This window comes from Chrysochloris asiatica, unplaced genomic scaffold (genome assembly GCF_000296735.1).
Source record: "Chrysochloris asiatica unplaced genomic scaffold, ChrAsi1.0 scaffold00035, whole genome shotgun sequence".
Lineage (NCBI taxonomy): Eukaryota > Metazoa > Chordata > Mammalia > Afrosoricida > Chrysochloridae > Chrysochloris > Chrysochloris asiatica.
The window spans coordinates 10,394,416-10,412,724 of NW_006408553.1; the positions used below are offsets into that span (position 1 = coordinate 10,394,416).

Genomic DNA, 18,309 nt, shown 5'->3' on the forward strand with positions numbered 1-18,309 from the left:
TCTAATATATGTAGAGAAAATCAATCTAAAAATAATGCAAACAGAATAGAATTTTCAAAGTTAAACACCAGATGGAAAGATCTCATCTATCCCCATACCATTAACTATTCATTTTCATATTGGAAACTTCCTCTTCTTCCCTCTACACCTCTATTCAAGCATTTCTAACATTCTGCCACAAAGATAGTAAACCAAACCAAACCACACCAAACTAGTTGCTGTCAAGCCAATTTTGACTCATGGCCACCTAATATAATATGTTCAACATAGAACTTTGCTCCATAGGGTTTTCAATAGTTGAATTTTGGGAAGTGGCTCACCAGGACTTTTCCTGAGATGCCTCTGGATAGAATCAAACCTCCAACCTTTTGGTTACCAGTCCACTGCATTAACCATTTGTGTCATCCCAGAACTCCTAAGAAAGGCAAACCTGTACTCAGCAGAAACTTCATGAGTTTTTAAAAGCTCAAATATTTCATCTGGCTTTTTTTTTCTTAAGGAATCAACAAGATGATGTGTCCAAAGGTAATTTTATTTCCCTTTGAAATTTTGATTGATCTCATTATTACTTTGAAAACAGAATAGGGCATACACATTCCTCTGTGGGGTTCTAAATGAGGACATGTATAATGTTGTTCACTATTAAGTAGTGGTGAATCAGAGAAGGGAAGTTTTGGGTGGTGTAAATTTGTCTGTTTGTACACATACAGCTCTCAACAAAGGTCAATATGACACTCTATAGAATAGAAACAAGAATAATGCTGAGATCCTTTTAAGGTTGTATTAGGCAGAATCCTGACATTCATCCTTCCAGTTACTTGTCCTCCACTGGGGAAGAGAGTAAGGGAAACCTTCCTTTCTGCATTTCTGGGGGAAAAGGCAGTCTCTTAGTCAGTTTGATGGAGAATTGACTCTAAAGTCTTATCCCTGACACTTTTCAGGAAGCTCAGAACTGCAGTTCCACCTGTGCCTCTCTCTTCTAAAACCTGAGGTGGCTCTGGGAGATGACTCAGCTTCCTGACCTTTGCCTTAGCTGCAGCTGTGATGAGGTATTTGGTCACCATATTGATATGATAGCTGCGCAGCTCAGCCAGGGCTTCTATACACTGGTTGTAGGCTGTAAGAAGTTGGCAATTTCTAGAGGACAAGGTGTATTCTCTCAGTGAAGGAGCAGAGTGAATTTCTTCTATGAAGGCCTTATGGCATGGAGGCATGTAGTCCCTCATTCGGTGCAGAAAGTCACCTGAAAGAAACAATTCATAACATTATCATAGCTCCAAATGAAAGTATAGGAAAGTCCTGCCTGCATTTCCAGTGCCTCAGAAACTGTCACTGCTGTCCTAAGTGTCCACTCTATCATATTGGGCTTGGATTGTTGCTCATGTTTTAGTGCTGTTGAGTCATTTCTGAATCATAGTGACCCTGATTTGGGTTTACGAGGAAAGACTAGCGCGTTTGGACCATCAACCTTGAAATTCAAATGACCTTGTAGTCCAGTGCTTATCCTACAGCCCCACACCAGGACTCCATGGTTAGCTTGTAGAGTTCAAATGCTCAAATACACATATTTGAGTGTTCACAAGAGAAGAGGAAGACAAAAAAAAAAAAAAAAGCGATCACATCTCAGATAACTGAGTTGAAACTAGATCTATTGATGAATCCATACATATTTATCACACACCAAATGTGAACAAAGTACCTTCCTAGACACTATAAGGAATTCCCCTGTGGTGCCATAGGATAAACACTAGACCACAAGGTCAGTTTGAACCACAAGGTCAGCGGTTCAAACTTACCAGCTGCTCCTGAGAAACTCTATACAAGATTGCTATCAGTTGGAAGCAACTTGATGGCATTTAACAACAGCAACAGACACTAATAAAGAATTTCTGCAAATAGAAGGCATAATCAAAAAATGATTTGTTCAGAGGCAATTTTATTTCTTCAGAAATTCTGATTGATTTTATTTGATTTTGCACACAGAATCAGGTACACTCACTTCTCCATGAGAATCACTTAAACTGGTCAGTTAAATACTCTGGTGAATCCTGTTTCCCAAGCAGTTCGATTTGGAAAGTGTGGTTATTAAAAGGAAAATTACTGAATTTGTAAGACTAAATAAAGTAAAGATTAAACAACTATTTTAGTAATTGTCTTAATAAGTTAAGTTTTTAAAAAAATCAAATCAATAAATATTTATAAGAAATCTATTATGTGTTAATATTATGCACGGTAAATAAAGCATTGACTTTACCAAGTGTAAAATTCCATGAATCATTGTGGACTCTACAAAGCCAAGTTTTAGTCTTTTTAAGATTAGAGTTCAACTTAAAAATTCTAGCACGAAGTGTCTTTCTGCAGCTGTCAAACACTTGGCTCAGCACTGGCAGGTAAGGAAATGAACAATTTCAAGTTTCCAGTAAAATAGATCTCTCTTCTGTTACAGCTTGATTTGGCTGAAAGTTGCACGGCTTTATTGGGAAGAACTTTAGTGGAGCAACTCATACAGAACACCAGCTGATTCCAGACTCATCAACATAATGCCATAACCTTCAAATTCCAGATGTCTCCCCTACCTTATATAAAGGAAGCTACTACTTGAGGATCAAATCAAGATCACAGTGAAGAACTACAAATACGTGGATAAGTCAAAAAGTATTTCTACCAGGGTTCCAGTAAATTCATAGAAAAGTTTATTTCAAACAAAACCTGTTTAAACAAGTTTCTGTGATTGGCAGACGGCTACAGACAAATTTTCTCAGTAATACGCTTGTGTCATTGCTATTAAGTGCTATCTATCGAGTCAGTTCTGACACACAGTGACCCTCTTTAGGGGTTGGTGTGGTGCTGTGGGTTACCGCGCCAGACTGCAAAGCCTTTTGAACTGCAAGGTCAGCGGTTCAAGCTCACCAGCTACTTCTAAGAAACCCTACACAGGGTCGCTATGGGTGGGAATTGACTCAACGGCACTTAACAACAACAACAATAGGGGTTTCAAGGAGTGCCTGGTGGTTTTGAACCATTGATCTTGAAGTTAGCAGTCCAGGGCTTATCCTAAAATGGCACATGGGAACTATTAGTCTCATTTGTCTTTATTGCTAAGTGCCATTGAGTTGGTTCTGACCCACAGCAATCCAATATAAGGGTTCAGAGGAGCAACTGGAGATTTTGTAGTTAGCAGTGCAAGGCTTTTCCTAATTTTTCAGAATTCCAAATCTAGTTTCATTGTTGTTATTGTTGTTGTTGTGAAGTGGCATTGAGTTCATTCAGATCCATAACGACCATGTATAGGGTTTCTGAGGAGCGCCATCAGATTGGTTCCAACTCATAGCAACCCCATACAGTGTTTCTGAGGAGAGGCTGGTGAATTTGAACCGCTGACCTTGTGTTTTAAACTTATCTTGAGGTCCATGCCTTATCCCACAGTGCCAAAGGTGTCTTAAAATCATTTTTAAATGGTATTTTTTGTGTTATGTTATTGTTATGTGCTGTGGAGTCGGTTCTGACTCATAGCGACCCTGTACAGGGTTTCCAAAGCTGTAACTCTTTATAGGAGCAGAAAACCTCACCTTTCTCCTGCGGAACAGCTGGTAGTTTTGAACTGCTTGTGATTTGTGCTATGGATAATAGCAATTTTGAGGACAGAGCCAGTATCAAGTTTTAAACAAAATTCAAGTGGACATTGTTCCAAATAATTGAAGCTTTTCAACATATTGGTAGCAAAGCTGGCCCACTGAAAAAAATAGCTTTTCAATTCATCAAGTGTTTTAAGTGAGGCCGAAGATTTCAAAGATAAGAAAAGAGGAGGAAGACAATAAACTCAAACAAATGAAGAAACTGTGGCTAAATTTCAGAAGAAGACTAGAATTCCCATTGATGTGACAGCTAATAAAGTTGGAATTTAACATGACACAGCAATTTTGACTTTAAGTGAACTTTGCCTTCAGCAAACTTTCTGCTTGATGGGTGCAAAAAGCACTGAATGGAGATCAACTCTCTCAAAAAGAAATCTTTCATTAGCATTTTAAGAAAGATTGGATTTAATGAAGATGATTCCGTGAAATGAATTGTAGCTGAGCATGAGTCATGGATTTAACAAGAAAATGCAGAGAGCAAAGTCCAATTAAAACAATGGCTTCAAAGGGGATCTGCTGGACCAATTAAATTCAAGTTTGAGAGGTCAGCTCAGAAGGTTAGCGGACTGCTTTTTTGCAATTCTGAACAGGTAATCTTGATAGATTTTTTTCAAAGAAACAGGATACTAACATTGGCTTATTATGAAGATATTCTAAGACAAAGGAAACCCACACTGGTGATAAAAAAGACTAGCAAAGTTGCACAGCTGAATTTTTGTTCATCACTCCAATGCATCTGCTCATTCTTCAAATGTATGTCCTATAAGAATTTCATTGAGAAATGTTACCCAATCCATCCTACAGCTTTAATCTTGCCCCTTCAGACTCCTTTTTGCTCCCAAACTCAAAAAATATTTAAAAGGAACTCATAGTTCCTCAAGGATGTCAAAATTGACATTTTGACATGGTGTAAATTGAAGAGTGCAGAATTCTTCAGGGAAAGATGAGAGAAATGAAAATACTGTCTTTAGAGGTGTATATACCTAAATAGAAGATATGTCAAGAAGCAATACTCACACATTTTGCTATTTTAGTTTAACAAAGTGTTCATTATTTTATAGCAATACTTTTTTTTTTTTTTAATTCTACTCATAAAGCAATGATATAAGATTTGAAAATGAAATTCCAGCACTTGTTTGGATCTGATATCAATTCATTTGACATAATAACATTGGGCAGATGAACAGGTTATTATCTAGCAAATTAATTTAACAATTAATTTAAACTTAGTTGTATCAGTTGGTAGATATAGCTCAGCTTTTTCTCCCTATAAAAACAAAAGGAAAAAGAAACATGTCTGACTTACCACTTTCCTTACTGTGGCAAATGCCTAAGAATTCATCAAAGGCATGAAGCACAGTGCTCTGAGCAGCACTCCCTCCCGAATATTTCAGGGGCTCTTTAGAGACTCCTTCATATATCAGCCCCGCAGGCATTGCTGAATTATCTTTCCATCTAATGCAAAAGTGAGGAAGAAGTAGAAAGTACTACAAGTTAGTGCATTTTCTGAAAAGCAAACAGAGAATGATTAGGAATGTGAACATTATTTTGGTGGCAACTTTAGAACAAGGGACTAGATATCTTTGTAGGCTGTGTTCACGTAAATCATCTTGATAGCAATTTCATGACTGGCCATATAATACAGCCCTACTCTTGCTTGTTTAAAGAATTCTTCCAGGGAAGTCAAGGTTATTTAGAGAGGACTCTTTGCCAGTGATGACATGACATATTTGTTGGAGAAATTTAGTTAAAAATAACTATCAGTCCTGATCAACATGAATAACTGTCCCATTACGTCTTATCAATTCTGAATATCAGACTTTGTGGAAATGACCACTGAAGTCTTTGTTAATTGTTGTTGTTGTTGTTGTTGTTAAGTGCTGTCGAGTCGGTTCTGACTCATAGTGACCCTCTACAGGGTTTCCAAGGAGCAACTAGTGGATTTTGAACTGCCGACCTTGTGGTTTGTAGTCAAGTGCTGATTCTACAGTGCCACAACAGGATTCCATATTATTAATAGTAGATACAAATAATAAGGGTAGATAACATTGATGGCAACAAGAGAATACGCTATAGCCCTGCAGGGTGACAGAGGTAAAATCAGGTCACGTTGAAGGACTGGGACTGGGGCTCATACTCATATTAAATGATCTCCTCTCCTCTCTAATTTATCACTGATTCTGTAAGGACCAAACTGATTTTGCCTACCTAGAAACTGCTTGACTAAACTCTAGTCAGGCTCAGGAAAGCATTTTAAATAGACAAGGCCTCAGTTATTAGTTCCCTCCAGAGGCAAGGTCAATCTCCATTCTGTACATTAGCCTGAACACGTACTCTAGCTCCAAGAATATGATATATGCATAAATAGCCAGGCAGCTCAAGGCCAGAGGCCAGATGTTTTCCTTTACCCTAGCCTAAGAACAAAGACCACCAGTCCTGACCAATTAAACTGTAACATCTCATAGTTTGCCAATTGTTAACCAATCCAAAGATTGTAAAGCTGAGAAACCTGAGCTGTTTGAAAATTCTATAAAAACCCTGCAGACAATGAATTCGGGGCTCTTTCCCTATTCCGAAATGTCGGATAAGGTTAGAGACCTGGCTCGAGCTTGATTAAACAACCCTTATGTATTTGCATCGGTACACGGCTCCTGGGTGGTCTTTGGGGACCCTGAATTCTGGGCATAACAATTCCATCCTTCATTCTTTTGTCTTAATCTGCCTCTTCCTCCTCACACTTTACTCTTATCTCCTTGTTTGACTTTTTAGAGTCTTAAACAATTACAGAGCATATGTGGGGACTCTACTGTGTGATATGAAGTCCTAGTGTGGTGATAGGGGTTAATGCGCTGGCCTGCAAAGTCAGTTTGAATCACAAGGTTGGCAGTTCAAGCTCACCAGCCACTCCTCAGAAACCCCATAAGGGTTACTGTGATTCGGAACTGACTCGACAGCACTTAACAACAACAACTACTATGTGATAATAATAATGTCAACAAGAACATGCTACATTTGTACTTAAATGCTTTATACTTTATATAGGACCTTCACATTTATTTTGCATTTGACCTCTTGTGACTAGATCAGCATATCGCTTTCAATTCCATTTTATAGAAAAAGAAATGAAGACTCAGTGCAGCTAAGTCTCTAGGGTCACATAGCTAAAGAATGGAGGAACCAGAACTTGAACCCTAAGCCTGTAATTCTCTGTTTTCGTTTTCTTAAAAACTTCACAACAAGAATTTATATTACAAAGGAAAATAATATTTTTCTCTTAATCCTCGGAACAAGGCTTACACTGATGTTTCACCTTCTTCCTGTAATTAATTCTAAAAGCCAGTTTGCTCAACAGAAGGAAAATGCCACCACACACACACTTACAAAAACAGTAGACAGACTGTTCTACTTGTTATGCATGACCTTTGTCAAATACCTTCCTGAGGTAGGAAATTCTATAAGAGACTGGATTGCATTCTTTTTGAGCTGTTTTCAGTTTACTGTTCTATGGTTTTCCCAGGTTACACAACAGAGTGGCCTTTGCAATTGGGTCACTATCACTCTGGAAAGAGATGAGGACAGAAAACAATGCTGAAGAAATAAACAGGAGGAGCAAAGGAAAGATTTCATTGGTTAGATCACATCAGGCTGCATTAGGTAGCTGTTAGGAAAGAGAGCTTTATTTTAGGCAGTAACGATTTGGGTCTTAAGGCAGATCGCATCATACCGCTTATCGAAACTCGCCAACATTGTTCATGTCACTTAGAGAAGAAGCAAAAAAGTTCTGCATGATCTAGTCCCCAGCTATTAATTTGTGCTAATCTTGTATCTCTCACTCCATGCCAGTCCTGCTGGCCTCTTTGCAGCTGTCCCACTATAACAAACTTGCTCCGCCTCAGGGTCACTGTAATCACTATTCCTTTTGCTTGGAATAGGTATTTGAGTGGTTCACTCCTTCACTTTCTTAGGTGTATGCTCAGAACTCATTTTAGTAGTATGGCATCATCCCTAGATTAAAATAAATAAGAAACTTCTGTCACCAGGTCCAACATTTCCTAATATCCCCTGTATTCCACTTTACATGGTGTGTGTTGTGGGTTCATATGTTGGACTGTAAGTTTGGTTTGAACCACAAAGTCAGAGGTTCAAGCTCACCAGACACTCCTCAGAAACCCTATAGAGGTTCACTATGGGTCGGAACTGACTTGACTGCACTTAACAACAACAATGTTGCTTTTTAAGGAGTCGTGGAAACATAGTGGGTTACAAATTGGGCTGCTAACCATGAGTTCAGCAGCTTGAATCTACTAGCAGCTCCAATGGAAAACAGATGAGGCTTTCTGTTACCATAAAGATTTATAGCCTCAGAAATCCTATACAGGGTCACTATGAGTTGCGACTGAGTCAACAGAACACAACCACCATCGCTATATTGTTTCCTGGTGTACCATACATTGTATTATTATATTAACTTTTTCATTAATTCATTGTTTCCATTATAAGATGTAAGGTCCAAAAGAACAGAGTTAATTTTACTTCTCAACATCTAGAACTGTGTCTGGCATATGATAAACACTAAATATCTGATGGCTAACTTAATAAATGATATTCTAGAAGTCTTCATTATATATCCATAACATGTAGACCCAAGTGTCATTTCTTGAAAGGATCTAGCCAGCTGAAGAGAATCATCAGATGTCTTAAATGACCTAAGCAACATCAATCAGTATCCACTCAGTTCCTCAACCTAAGGAGGAGAGAACACCAAATGGAAAGTACAAAAAGACTAAAGAAGGCTATTCATTTTCAAAACCTATATTCTCCAACTATCATAAGATACATTTGAGAAAGGAAAATTGGGTTTCTTTGAGCTATCTGAGGATTGTTCCCATGTACTTTCAGGCCCAGGCCACTGTTTGTGAAAGAAAGAAACAATTTCCCCTTTCAAATATTTATGTTGCCATTGTTTGTTGTTATTAAGTGCCATCAACTCATATCGATATTGTATAGGGGTTCTGAGGAGCAGCTGGTGAGTTTGAACCATTGACCTTGTGATTCAAATTGACCTTGTGGTCCAGTGCATATTCTACAGCAGTGCTTTTGCAAAATATTTTTCAAGCAACCCCAAGAAAATGGCAAATTTAAGCAGCAAAAGAAATATATGAACTAACATTTTTCCATAGGGCTAACTTCCCTCAATTTATACAAATTTAATGTGAGTAGGAACTGAAGAGAATATGATTCATCTACAGGTGGAATCTCTCAACTCTGCTAAGCCAAAGTATTTAAAAAATACATAGATAAAACAAAATTGTAGATAGAACATAGGACACGTCAAGAGAAGAAGAGAGGAGTTAGATGTTTCAAGACATTCTTATTGGGAATTCTAACCACTGTACTGAAAGGTCAGTTTGAACTTAATGGTTCAAACTTACCACATTTGTGAGTTCAAACTTACCAGGCACTCCCTGGAAACCCTACATAGGGTTGTTGAAATTGACTTGATAGCACTTAACAACAATAATATGCATGTGAAAGTTCAACAGTGAATAAGGAAGATCATAGAAGAACTGGTGCATTTGAGTTATGGTGTTGGAGGAGAATATTGAAAGTACCATGGACTGCCAAAAGAACAAACAGATCTATGTTGGAAGAAGTACAGCCAGAGTGCTCCTTGAAAGCCAGGATGGCCAGACTTTGTCTCTCATACTTTGGACATATTGTCAGGAGAGACCAGTTATTGGAGAAAGATATCATGCTTGATAAAGTGGAGGGTTGAAGAAAAAGAGGAAGACCCCCAAGATGGGATTGGTACAGTGGCAGCATCATTGGGTTCAAATGTAGCAATGACTGTGAGGCTGGCCCAGGACTGGGCAGCATTTCCTTCTGTTGTGAATAGGGTTGCTATGAGTCAGCCTAACAACAACAATGATAACACTTAAGTATTATAAATACTTCAAGCTTAGCCTAACTGTGGGAAATAGTTTTGAGGATCAGCAATAGGAGAGGCATTTATTTAGACTCCAGATTAAATGTTTCTTTGATCCAGAACTTATTTTAATAAAACAATCATCCTCTAGCACCCACTTGTTTTTTATTAGGTGCTGTTAAGTCAATCTGACTCATAGTGACCCCATGGGACAGAATAGAATTCCTACATAAAATATACTAGGGTGTAAGTGGTTACGAATCGGACTGCGAACCACAAGGTCGGCAGTTACAAACTACCAGCTGTTCTGCGTGAGAAAGATGAGGCTTTCTGCTCCCGTAAAGATTTACAGCCTCAGAAACCCTGTACAGGGTCTCTATGAGTTGGAACCGACTCCATGGCACATAACAACAACAACAACCTGTTAGGACAGATCTCTAGGTGTTTTCTCTATGTCCCCAGACTTACTGGGTAGGTTGGAACCACCAATCTTTTGGTTAGCAGCCAAGTGCTTAAATATTTAATTTTCAGAGTTCCTTCTAATTCTGAAAATTTCAGAATATGCAATTGGTCCTTATCAGATGCCTTTGATTTAATGAAGAAGTAGAATTTATTTATTCCCCAGAGGATGTTGTGGGGTAAAAATCTAAAACTCTCCCCTACTTTCAAGGCATCCCACTCAAATCCTTAAGATACTAATATACACGAGATATGATTACCAGGGATATGATATGTTCTAGGCAGAAGGAACGTATCAGATATAATTAATGTTACTAATCAGTTTACCCTAAGAGAGGAATTAATCTTAGATTACACAGGTGACCATATGTAATTTCAGGCACACCTTCTTTAATTGAGCTTTGCTTTACTGTGCTTCAGAGATACCGTGATTTTTTTTTTTTTTTTTTTTTTAATTCTGTACCATTTTTCAACAGCCTGTACTCACTTTGTGTTTCTGTTTCACATTTTGGTAATTCTCACATTTCAAACATTTTCATAATATGGTTGCACTCTTAGTAGAATACAGTGTAATGTAAACATAGCTTTTGTATGCACTGGGGGGGAGGAAATGTGTGACTTACTTTATTTCAATATTTATTTTATTGTAGTGATCTGGTCCTAAATCCACAATATTTTTGAGGTATGCCTGTGGATTATATCTAATCATATGAGACTTTTAAAAGCAGAGAGCTTTCTTTGTCAAGGTCCAAATGGAGGATTTGAAGAAATTCATTAGAAGCATTTGAAGCACCGTAAATGGGACACATGACAAAGAGCCCAGGAAAACTCCAGAAGTTAAGAATGACTTCTGTCTGATATCCAACAATGAAAGAGAGACTTTCCATTTTGTACCCACAAAGAACTGAATTATGCCAATAACTTGGGTGAAAGTGGAAAGAGATTCTTCCCTAGATTCTTCAGATAACAACCGACACACTGAATTCACCGTTGTGGGACCCTAAACAGAGAACACAGATGATTTTGCCTGGATTTCTGACCTAAAGAATTGTAAGACCATAAATTTGTGTTGTTTAGGCTGCTAAATTTGTGACAATTTTTTATACAACAATAGAAAACTAACACAGACTTAGAGATCAAGATAAAACACGAAGAGATTATCCTGGATTCAGTTAATTCCTAAATACCAATCTATTTCAGTAGTTAATATAAGCTTGCTATATGGTAGCCCAAACAAATAAGAAAAAGTACTTTCTTCATATCTTGTCTAATTCTATCAAAACATATCTACATGTCTTGCTTAATTTTTTTAAACTGTTTTATTATGAATTATGTGATAGTTTACATGGGAGGACATTAGCTTTATATTCATCCTATCGTATATTGTTACATTGCCATGGTTACAATCCCCTCCATGCATCATCAACCAACCAAAGGGTATACCCTGCAAGCTTGCTCCCTGGTCGTCAGCACACAGCCCCTCTCCCTCTCTGGGTCTAGAGTTCCCAGCCACTCCATCTCTCCACGTCATTGTCTCTGCCTCTATCTCTGGCATCATTGTTTCTCTGGGTAGGGTCCCGCACTCTGCTATTCTCCCTTGATGGTCCCAGGGACCTCCACTCCTAGACTGCAAGGTCAACCACTGCCCTCCTTTTGCTACAAAACGTTTACCTTTACATTTCCTCACAATCAGTCCTGATAGTAATTATTCCCTATTGAACCACATGAGTACTATCCCCATCTCCTTTCATCAGTCCCGCCCAGACACATTGGATACTACTCAGTAGAGATTCTACCTTCCTCCACGCCCTCTGGAACTAGGCTCCCTCTTGAAAGCTTGTAAGCCAGTCACTTCTTGCTTTTGTAGCCCCTCCCCCCACCTGTTTGGGTAGCCAATGTCCAAGTTGCCCATCCTTATCTACCCTGTGTATTGAGGGGTTGGGAATGATCCTTGCTGTAAAGATTTGTTCCCTCTTTTGAGCTACTGCACCCTTAGGTGTAGGTCAAATTCATCAAATTGTATCAGATTACTCTTTTTTTCCTCTTCTTTCTTCTTCTAGTTGAGCTCTGATCATCTAGTCATAGAAGCCAGGTCAAGTGGGTATTTTCTGCAAGTGTGGGTATTCTTGTACATATGCCCTCTCTTCTTATCAGCTGGATGTTTCACTCTCCACTCTAGTCTTCTGTGGCTATGTCACTGACTTTGGATTCAAGAGTCCCCAGGTCTTGCTACACTGCTGGCCAACCAGGTCTCCACACGGGTTCACAGGAGTGTATTGCTGTTTTCCCTCACTTTATTGCTTCGTTGCTGTTTTCCCTCACTTCCCCTTATTGGTGACCAACGTGGTCACCAGTCAGAGCACGTGTCTGCTCGTGTATTCCCATTAAGTCTTAGTCTTGGAAGGGGGTTTGCCCTGAGGGAATCCGACTGCTTGCCTTGCTGTCTTCTGGGCAGGCAACTTGTTTTTTCTTGTAGTAGTCAGTTGGACTGCTGTTATTGGTTTTGTATTTTTTCTGTCAGTCTTTCTTTCAAGAAATATCTTCTGTTCTTCTCGCTGCTCCAGCCTGGTCTGGTTGTCCTTTAAAGTGGAAATTTCCTACCTCAGAAGATTCTGGATGAGGTTCAGGATTCCACCTATGGTCTAATGTAATGCAGAGGCTCTGCAGGAAGCCTCCTTCACTGGGCATGTTGTAGCCCCATTTTAGGTTTTCCAATCAGTTATAGGCAGACGATGGACTTACAAGCTTTCTATGGTGATATTTCTGGCTATTCCTTTCTCTCCCCCTCAATTGTCTATTTTGCAATGGCATGCTTGCTTAATTTTTGTTGTTAGATATTCTATTGTCAGATCTTCTTCTTGAGGCTGATAGGCAAAGAATATTGAGAACAGGAAGAGGTCTATGCGATACTGTTATGAATTGATTTATGTCCCCCAAATATATGCAGTAAATTCTAATCTCCATGCCTATGGTAATAATCTTATTTGGGAGTAGTCGGCCTTTATTATGTTAATGAGACAGCATCAGAGTACAGTAAATCTTCAGTCACTCTATTTTTTACATATTAAAGATGTTAAACAAGCAAGCCTAGCAGTGAAAAGGGGATACATATGCCTAAATACAGAAAGATCTTGAAGAAACAGGAATCAGACTTTGAAGGGACAAGGAGCTGCTCCCTGAAGCCAACAGAGAAAACCTCTCCCTAGAGGCAGAAATTGGAACTCACACTTCTAGTCACCTATACCGTGAGAGAATAAAGCTTTTTGTTAAAACTATCTATCTGTGGTATTTCTGTTGTGGCAACATTAGAAAGTTAAGACAAATAACTTAAACTTGAAGTCTTTAGAAAAGGTTTTGTAAATGAAGAGATGTTTGTGTCTATATGGCAAGCCTAAAGCTTGAGCCACATTTCCAAATTCATTTCAGGCCCCTATCTCAAAAAATTTCCTTAATATTTTCCCCTATAATGAGGATTATCACTAGGTTAGGCCTCTTCTTTACAGTGTTACATATTCCAAACCTATGCAACCAGAAAAAATACTTAGTATACATTTTTACTTCCTTCTTGCACTAACAGAATAATGGCACTTATAGATTCCAGAATTTGGTATGTCTTTTGTTATGTCCAGAGTAACTTTTTTGTTGGTAATAGCCATCAAATTGGTTCCAACTCATAGTCACTTTGCATAGGGTTTCCAAGGAGCCGCTGGTGAGCTTGACCCGCCAACCTTGTGATTCAAACAACCTTGCAGTCCAGCATATTAACCCAGAGCACCCCACCAGGGCTAGATACAACTTCAGGCATCTTCTAATTATCAAAATGGCACACCAGGTGCTATATATTATGCAATTTTCACCTAATAGATACACCACCCAGATGTTTCAGTTTTCACCATTAGAAAAACAAAAAAACCTTTTTTTTTTTTTTCCTCAGTTAATAAATAGGAAAGTAATCTGTCAGGATAGAAATGTCTACTGTATTTAAAAGAATAAATATATCTAAAAGTAGAGTTTTCTATCTGGAGAAATTTCGGGCCACATGACAACAAAAGAGACTGTCTGTAAATATGAAAAACTGGTATGGACTAGCTCTTCTAGGAGTATTAGAAGAGCTTTCATGCTATTGTCTACTCCTATAACTCAATTGCTTAGGCATCAAGCTTTATGGGTGGTACCTTGGGCTTTCTGTTTTCTTTTCTTTTTCTGTGTAATCAAGTTGAGGTTCTAGGAAAAGTGAGTACAAATGGGCCCAAGATGATGGCCTCCGGACAATCACTCTGGATTTAAATATCAATCCTCAATGTCATTTGTCATGCAGATGGTAGCCTACTTCTTTCATCCAAGAGTGCATGCATGTGATTATTCTGCTAGCAAACTTTACTTGGTATATTTCTTACTCTAGGAAATTTCTTTTCCTTCTCTCATAGGTTTGGAAAATATTACAGAGGCCCCATGCAGGAAAGCAAATGAACTATACTTACCCAGAGAGAAAGATCCGGATGACTGCATAAAATATGTCTGGATCTACATAATCTGGAGGAACAATCAAAAATGTGAACTTTACTGCAAGCACAAAAAGAAATTGGTTACATGTGTAGGTCCTGCTGCTTTCCTGGGGCTGCCTTCTCTATCTGATCTGCAAAGAGACCTGGAATAAAAGCAACAGCAAAAAGGTGCTGGAATGTTCTCTCCTGTAGTCGCCCTCATTGGTGCTGTCAGAACTTTTAAACTATTCAATATGCTGCCCTTTTCTACTTGTGGAACATCCCTCTTCTGTACTTAACAACAATAACAAAAGAGATCAAGGTCATCTTTTAAAAAATGTAATATTTTTAACAGACATGATATCTGAGAAAATGTGGAAAATGGAAAGGAGAAAAAGCTTCACTTCTTCTGAGACTTTTACAAGAGAGAGAAACCAAATCTATCCATGCTCAAGTGATGTTCTGTTTAGTCCACAAGGGGTAAAGGTATGTTCTTTGGCCAGATGGCCAGAGTCTTCCATATCGATCAGAGATAGGTTTACTTAGCTGTATGTTTAGCTGCACTACTGCATTCTATTTTTTGTTTTATTAATCTATGTCAATTCTTGGGGATAATTGGTACTACTAGTTTCTAACTTATTTGCAGAGAAACATGCCTGCTCATTTGTACTAAATTTCTTTTGATTAGATTTTTTTAAGGTTGTTCTTTCTTCTTCATATAATTTGTTGTTAAATGTTGTCAAAGTTGTTCCGACCCATAGGGGCCCTGTATAGGGTTTTTGAGGAGCATCTGGTGAGCTTGAAATAATGTCTTTTCAGTTAAATCCAACTTTTCAATCCAGAAAGAACATTAACCTACAGTGCCACACCAGGACTCCTCATCATAAATGGGACCCCTAAAGTTTCTTTTATCTGGTATGTATTCTTATTAGCTATATTCCTGTCTATGTCCCTTTGCTTCTTAATGAAAAAGAAATGTCTTTTTAATGAGGCCTATGTTCATTTTAAACCACAAAGTCAGCCATTCAAGTTCACCAGCTGTTCCTCAGAAACCTTATACAGGGTCAGAACTGGCTCAACATCACTTAACAACAACAATAACAATGATGTTATAGCATAAGGACTGGGCTGCTAACCACAAAGTAGACACTATTCAGAAACCTAATACAGAGTGACTGTGAGTCAGAATCATAGTCAACAACAGCACTGCACTTATCAACAACAGCAACAACATACAATGCCATCTCCATATGATCATTTTCATTTTCAGACATCACACTTAGTTTCTGGTCTTCCTTCTTTTCTTTCTCCTCCTCATTTTCTCTGAAGCCTATGGGCCCAAGTGACTCATTTTTCATTCAGCATCAGGGTTTCTTAATGATCCCGAGTGTTACTCCAGTGTCTGTTGTTTTGTGACAATGTGCTAGGTTTTCTCTAGGCCTTTCCCATTTGGTGATTTGTTCTTACAGCAATTGCAAAATATTCTTTATAGGTTCATATTGAAGCTTCAATAACTGGCAACACTTTAATGTTTTAACCAACATGAGAGGTGTAAGTAGAAAAAAAAAATGAGAATTTCAAGATATGAAAATAAAATTATAAAACTCAACATTCATTTATGATCAAAAAAAAAAAAACTTTTGTAAATTCAGAATAGGATAGAACAGTCTTAATAAATAAAGGGAATCTGCAGAAGTCCTAAAGTATGTATACTTACAGGTGAAATATTAACATAACCCCATTAAAATATGGAACAAAACAAACAATAGTACTTCTATTCAATATTGTTTTGGAGTTCATATCCAGTATAGTAAAAAAAAAAAAAAAAAAAAAAGAAGAAAGAAAAGTTGTAAGTATTGTAAATGAAGAAACTTTCATATGACATGGTTTCTATATAGAAAACACAGATAATCCACACATAATTGTTTAACTTAATACAGATGTTTAGCAAGGTGCAGAATGCAAGACTAATATTCAAGTATCAATTTCATTTTTATAAACCAGCAATGAACGGCTAGGATGTAGTCAAATAAAATATCATATACAACAGAATTAAAAATGTAAGGACTCTTTTTGTTGCTGTTGTTAAGTGCCATCGAGTTGGTTCTGACCCACAGCAACCCTGTGTAAGCTTTCCAAGGAGCAACTGGTGAGCTTGAACAGCCAACTTTGCAGTTCAAAGATACTTTGGAGTCCAGTGCATTAACCCACAGCGCTTACCAGTATTCCATGTTTACCCTTAGGTGGGAAATTATAAAATATTCTTAAAAGAAATTAAAAAAGAACAAACAAAAGATATACCTTGATTGGGATACCTAAAAGGGGGTCTACAACTTGCTCAGTGAATTAGGCCTCTTGCGGAGCCTTTGCAGTGTATAGGACCTTAGGTGGAATCCTGAGCCCCGTCCAGAACCTTCTGAGGTGGGATATTCCCATTACAAAGGACAAGCAGACCATCCTGGAACAACTAGAGTGACAGAAGATACATCCTCAAGGAAAGATCATGGAAAAATCCAAATAAAAAATGGCAGTATAATTGGCTACTATAAGAATAAACAAGCTGTTCTCCAGGAAGCCATCAAGGCTAGCAATCAAGTTCCTTCAGGACAAACCCCCCTCTAAGACTGAAATTCATGAGTAGGCATGTAAGCTTGAGGATGACCACATTGGTCTACTGGTGAACGGAAGAGGGGGAAAGGCAATAATGAAGAAATGGGCTGAGTTTAACCATGTTCCATAGATTCCAATTGACCTGGAGATGAGAGAGAGAAGAAGAAGGGCTGGTTAGAGCAAAGTGTTGTGAGACCTGGGGACACTTGAGCCCATGGCTAGAACTGAGAATAAAGCATCCAGCTGATATGAAGTGAGGAGAGACACACATGAATGCTCAAACTTGCAGGTAGTACCCATTTGATCTAGTCTCAATGGCTTGATAATCAGAACTCTACTAGAGGAAGATAAGACAAAAAACACAAACAATTTTTGATAAAGGAAATGATGGCAAACTGCTACAATTTGATGAACTTGACCTATACTCATGGAGGTAGTAACTCAAAATATTAACAGAGAGGGAAGGAGTCTTCACATCAAGTACTAATGCTGTCCTCTCTGTATACAGGGTAGATAGGGATTGGCAACTTAGACAATGGCTACCTAAAATGAGAAGGTGATAAAGGCATGACGTGACTAGCTTATAAGGTTTCAAGAAGGAGTTTAGTTTCAGAGTGTGTGTGGGAAGAGTCCCCAATGAATAGTTTTCATCTTGTCTAGATGGGTCTGGTAAAAAGAAATGGAGGTAAGATTCTTATGATTCAATAATGAGTAATTGTTATCATGACGAATTGTGAATGTCACAAAAAAAGGTAGAAGTTTTGTAACAAAAATGGGGGAGTAATTAATCTTACAGTCCTGAAACAGAGGACCCTAGGACCGTCAAGGGAGAAAGAGCAGAGCAGAATGTGTGACCTTATCCAGAGAAGCAGTGGCACCAGAGATGAAGGCACTGGAGAGACATGGAGAGAAGGAGCCACTGAGGACTCTAGATTCATGGGAAGAGAGGAACTGAGAACTGATGGCCAGGAGGCAGGCTTGCAGAATGTGCCCTTTGGTGTTTTAAATCATTATATATGCCTAAATGTTTTTAAAAAAACAACACAAAGAGCTAAAATGAATAGAGAGAAATACTGTTAATTGCTGGTACATGGAGGGGATTATAATCATTGTAATGAAACAAAGTATATAATTTATTGAATGTAAAACTGATGATCTGCCCTGTAAACTTTCACTCAATTCACAACAAAAACTT

At 38.2% G+C, this 18,309-nt stretch overlaps 1 protein-coding gene across 1 annotated transcript in view; it reads right to left on the reverse strand.

The window, feature by feature from the left end:
* Positions 1–887: 887 nt before the first annotated feature.
* IDO2 (indoleamine 2,3-dioxygenase 2) overlaps positions 888–18,309 on the reverse strand; it is a 90,527-nt gene continuing 73,105 nt past the window's right edge. Inside the window, exons 8-10 of the mRNA XM_006859988.1 lie at positions 14,502–14,553; positions 4,942–5,090; positions 888–1,243 (exon numbers count right to left, since the gene is read on the reverse strand). Of these exons, the coding sequence (XP_006860050.1) occupies positions 888–1,243; positions 4,942–5,090; positions 14,502–14,553 (557 nt within the window). The remainder of the gene's footprint in view (positions 1,244–4,941; positions 5,091–14,501; positions 14,554–18,309) is intronic.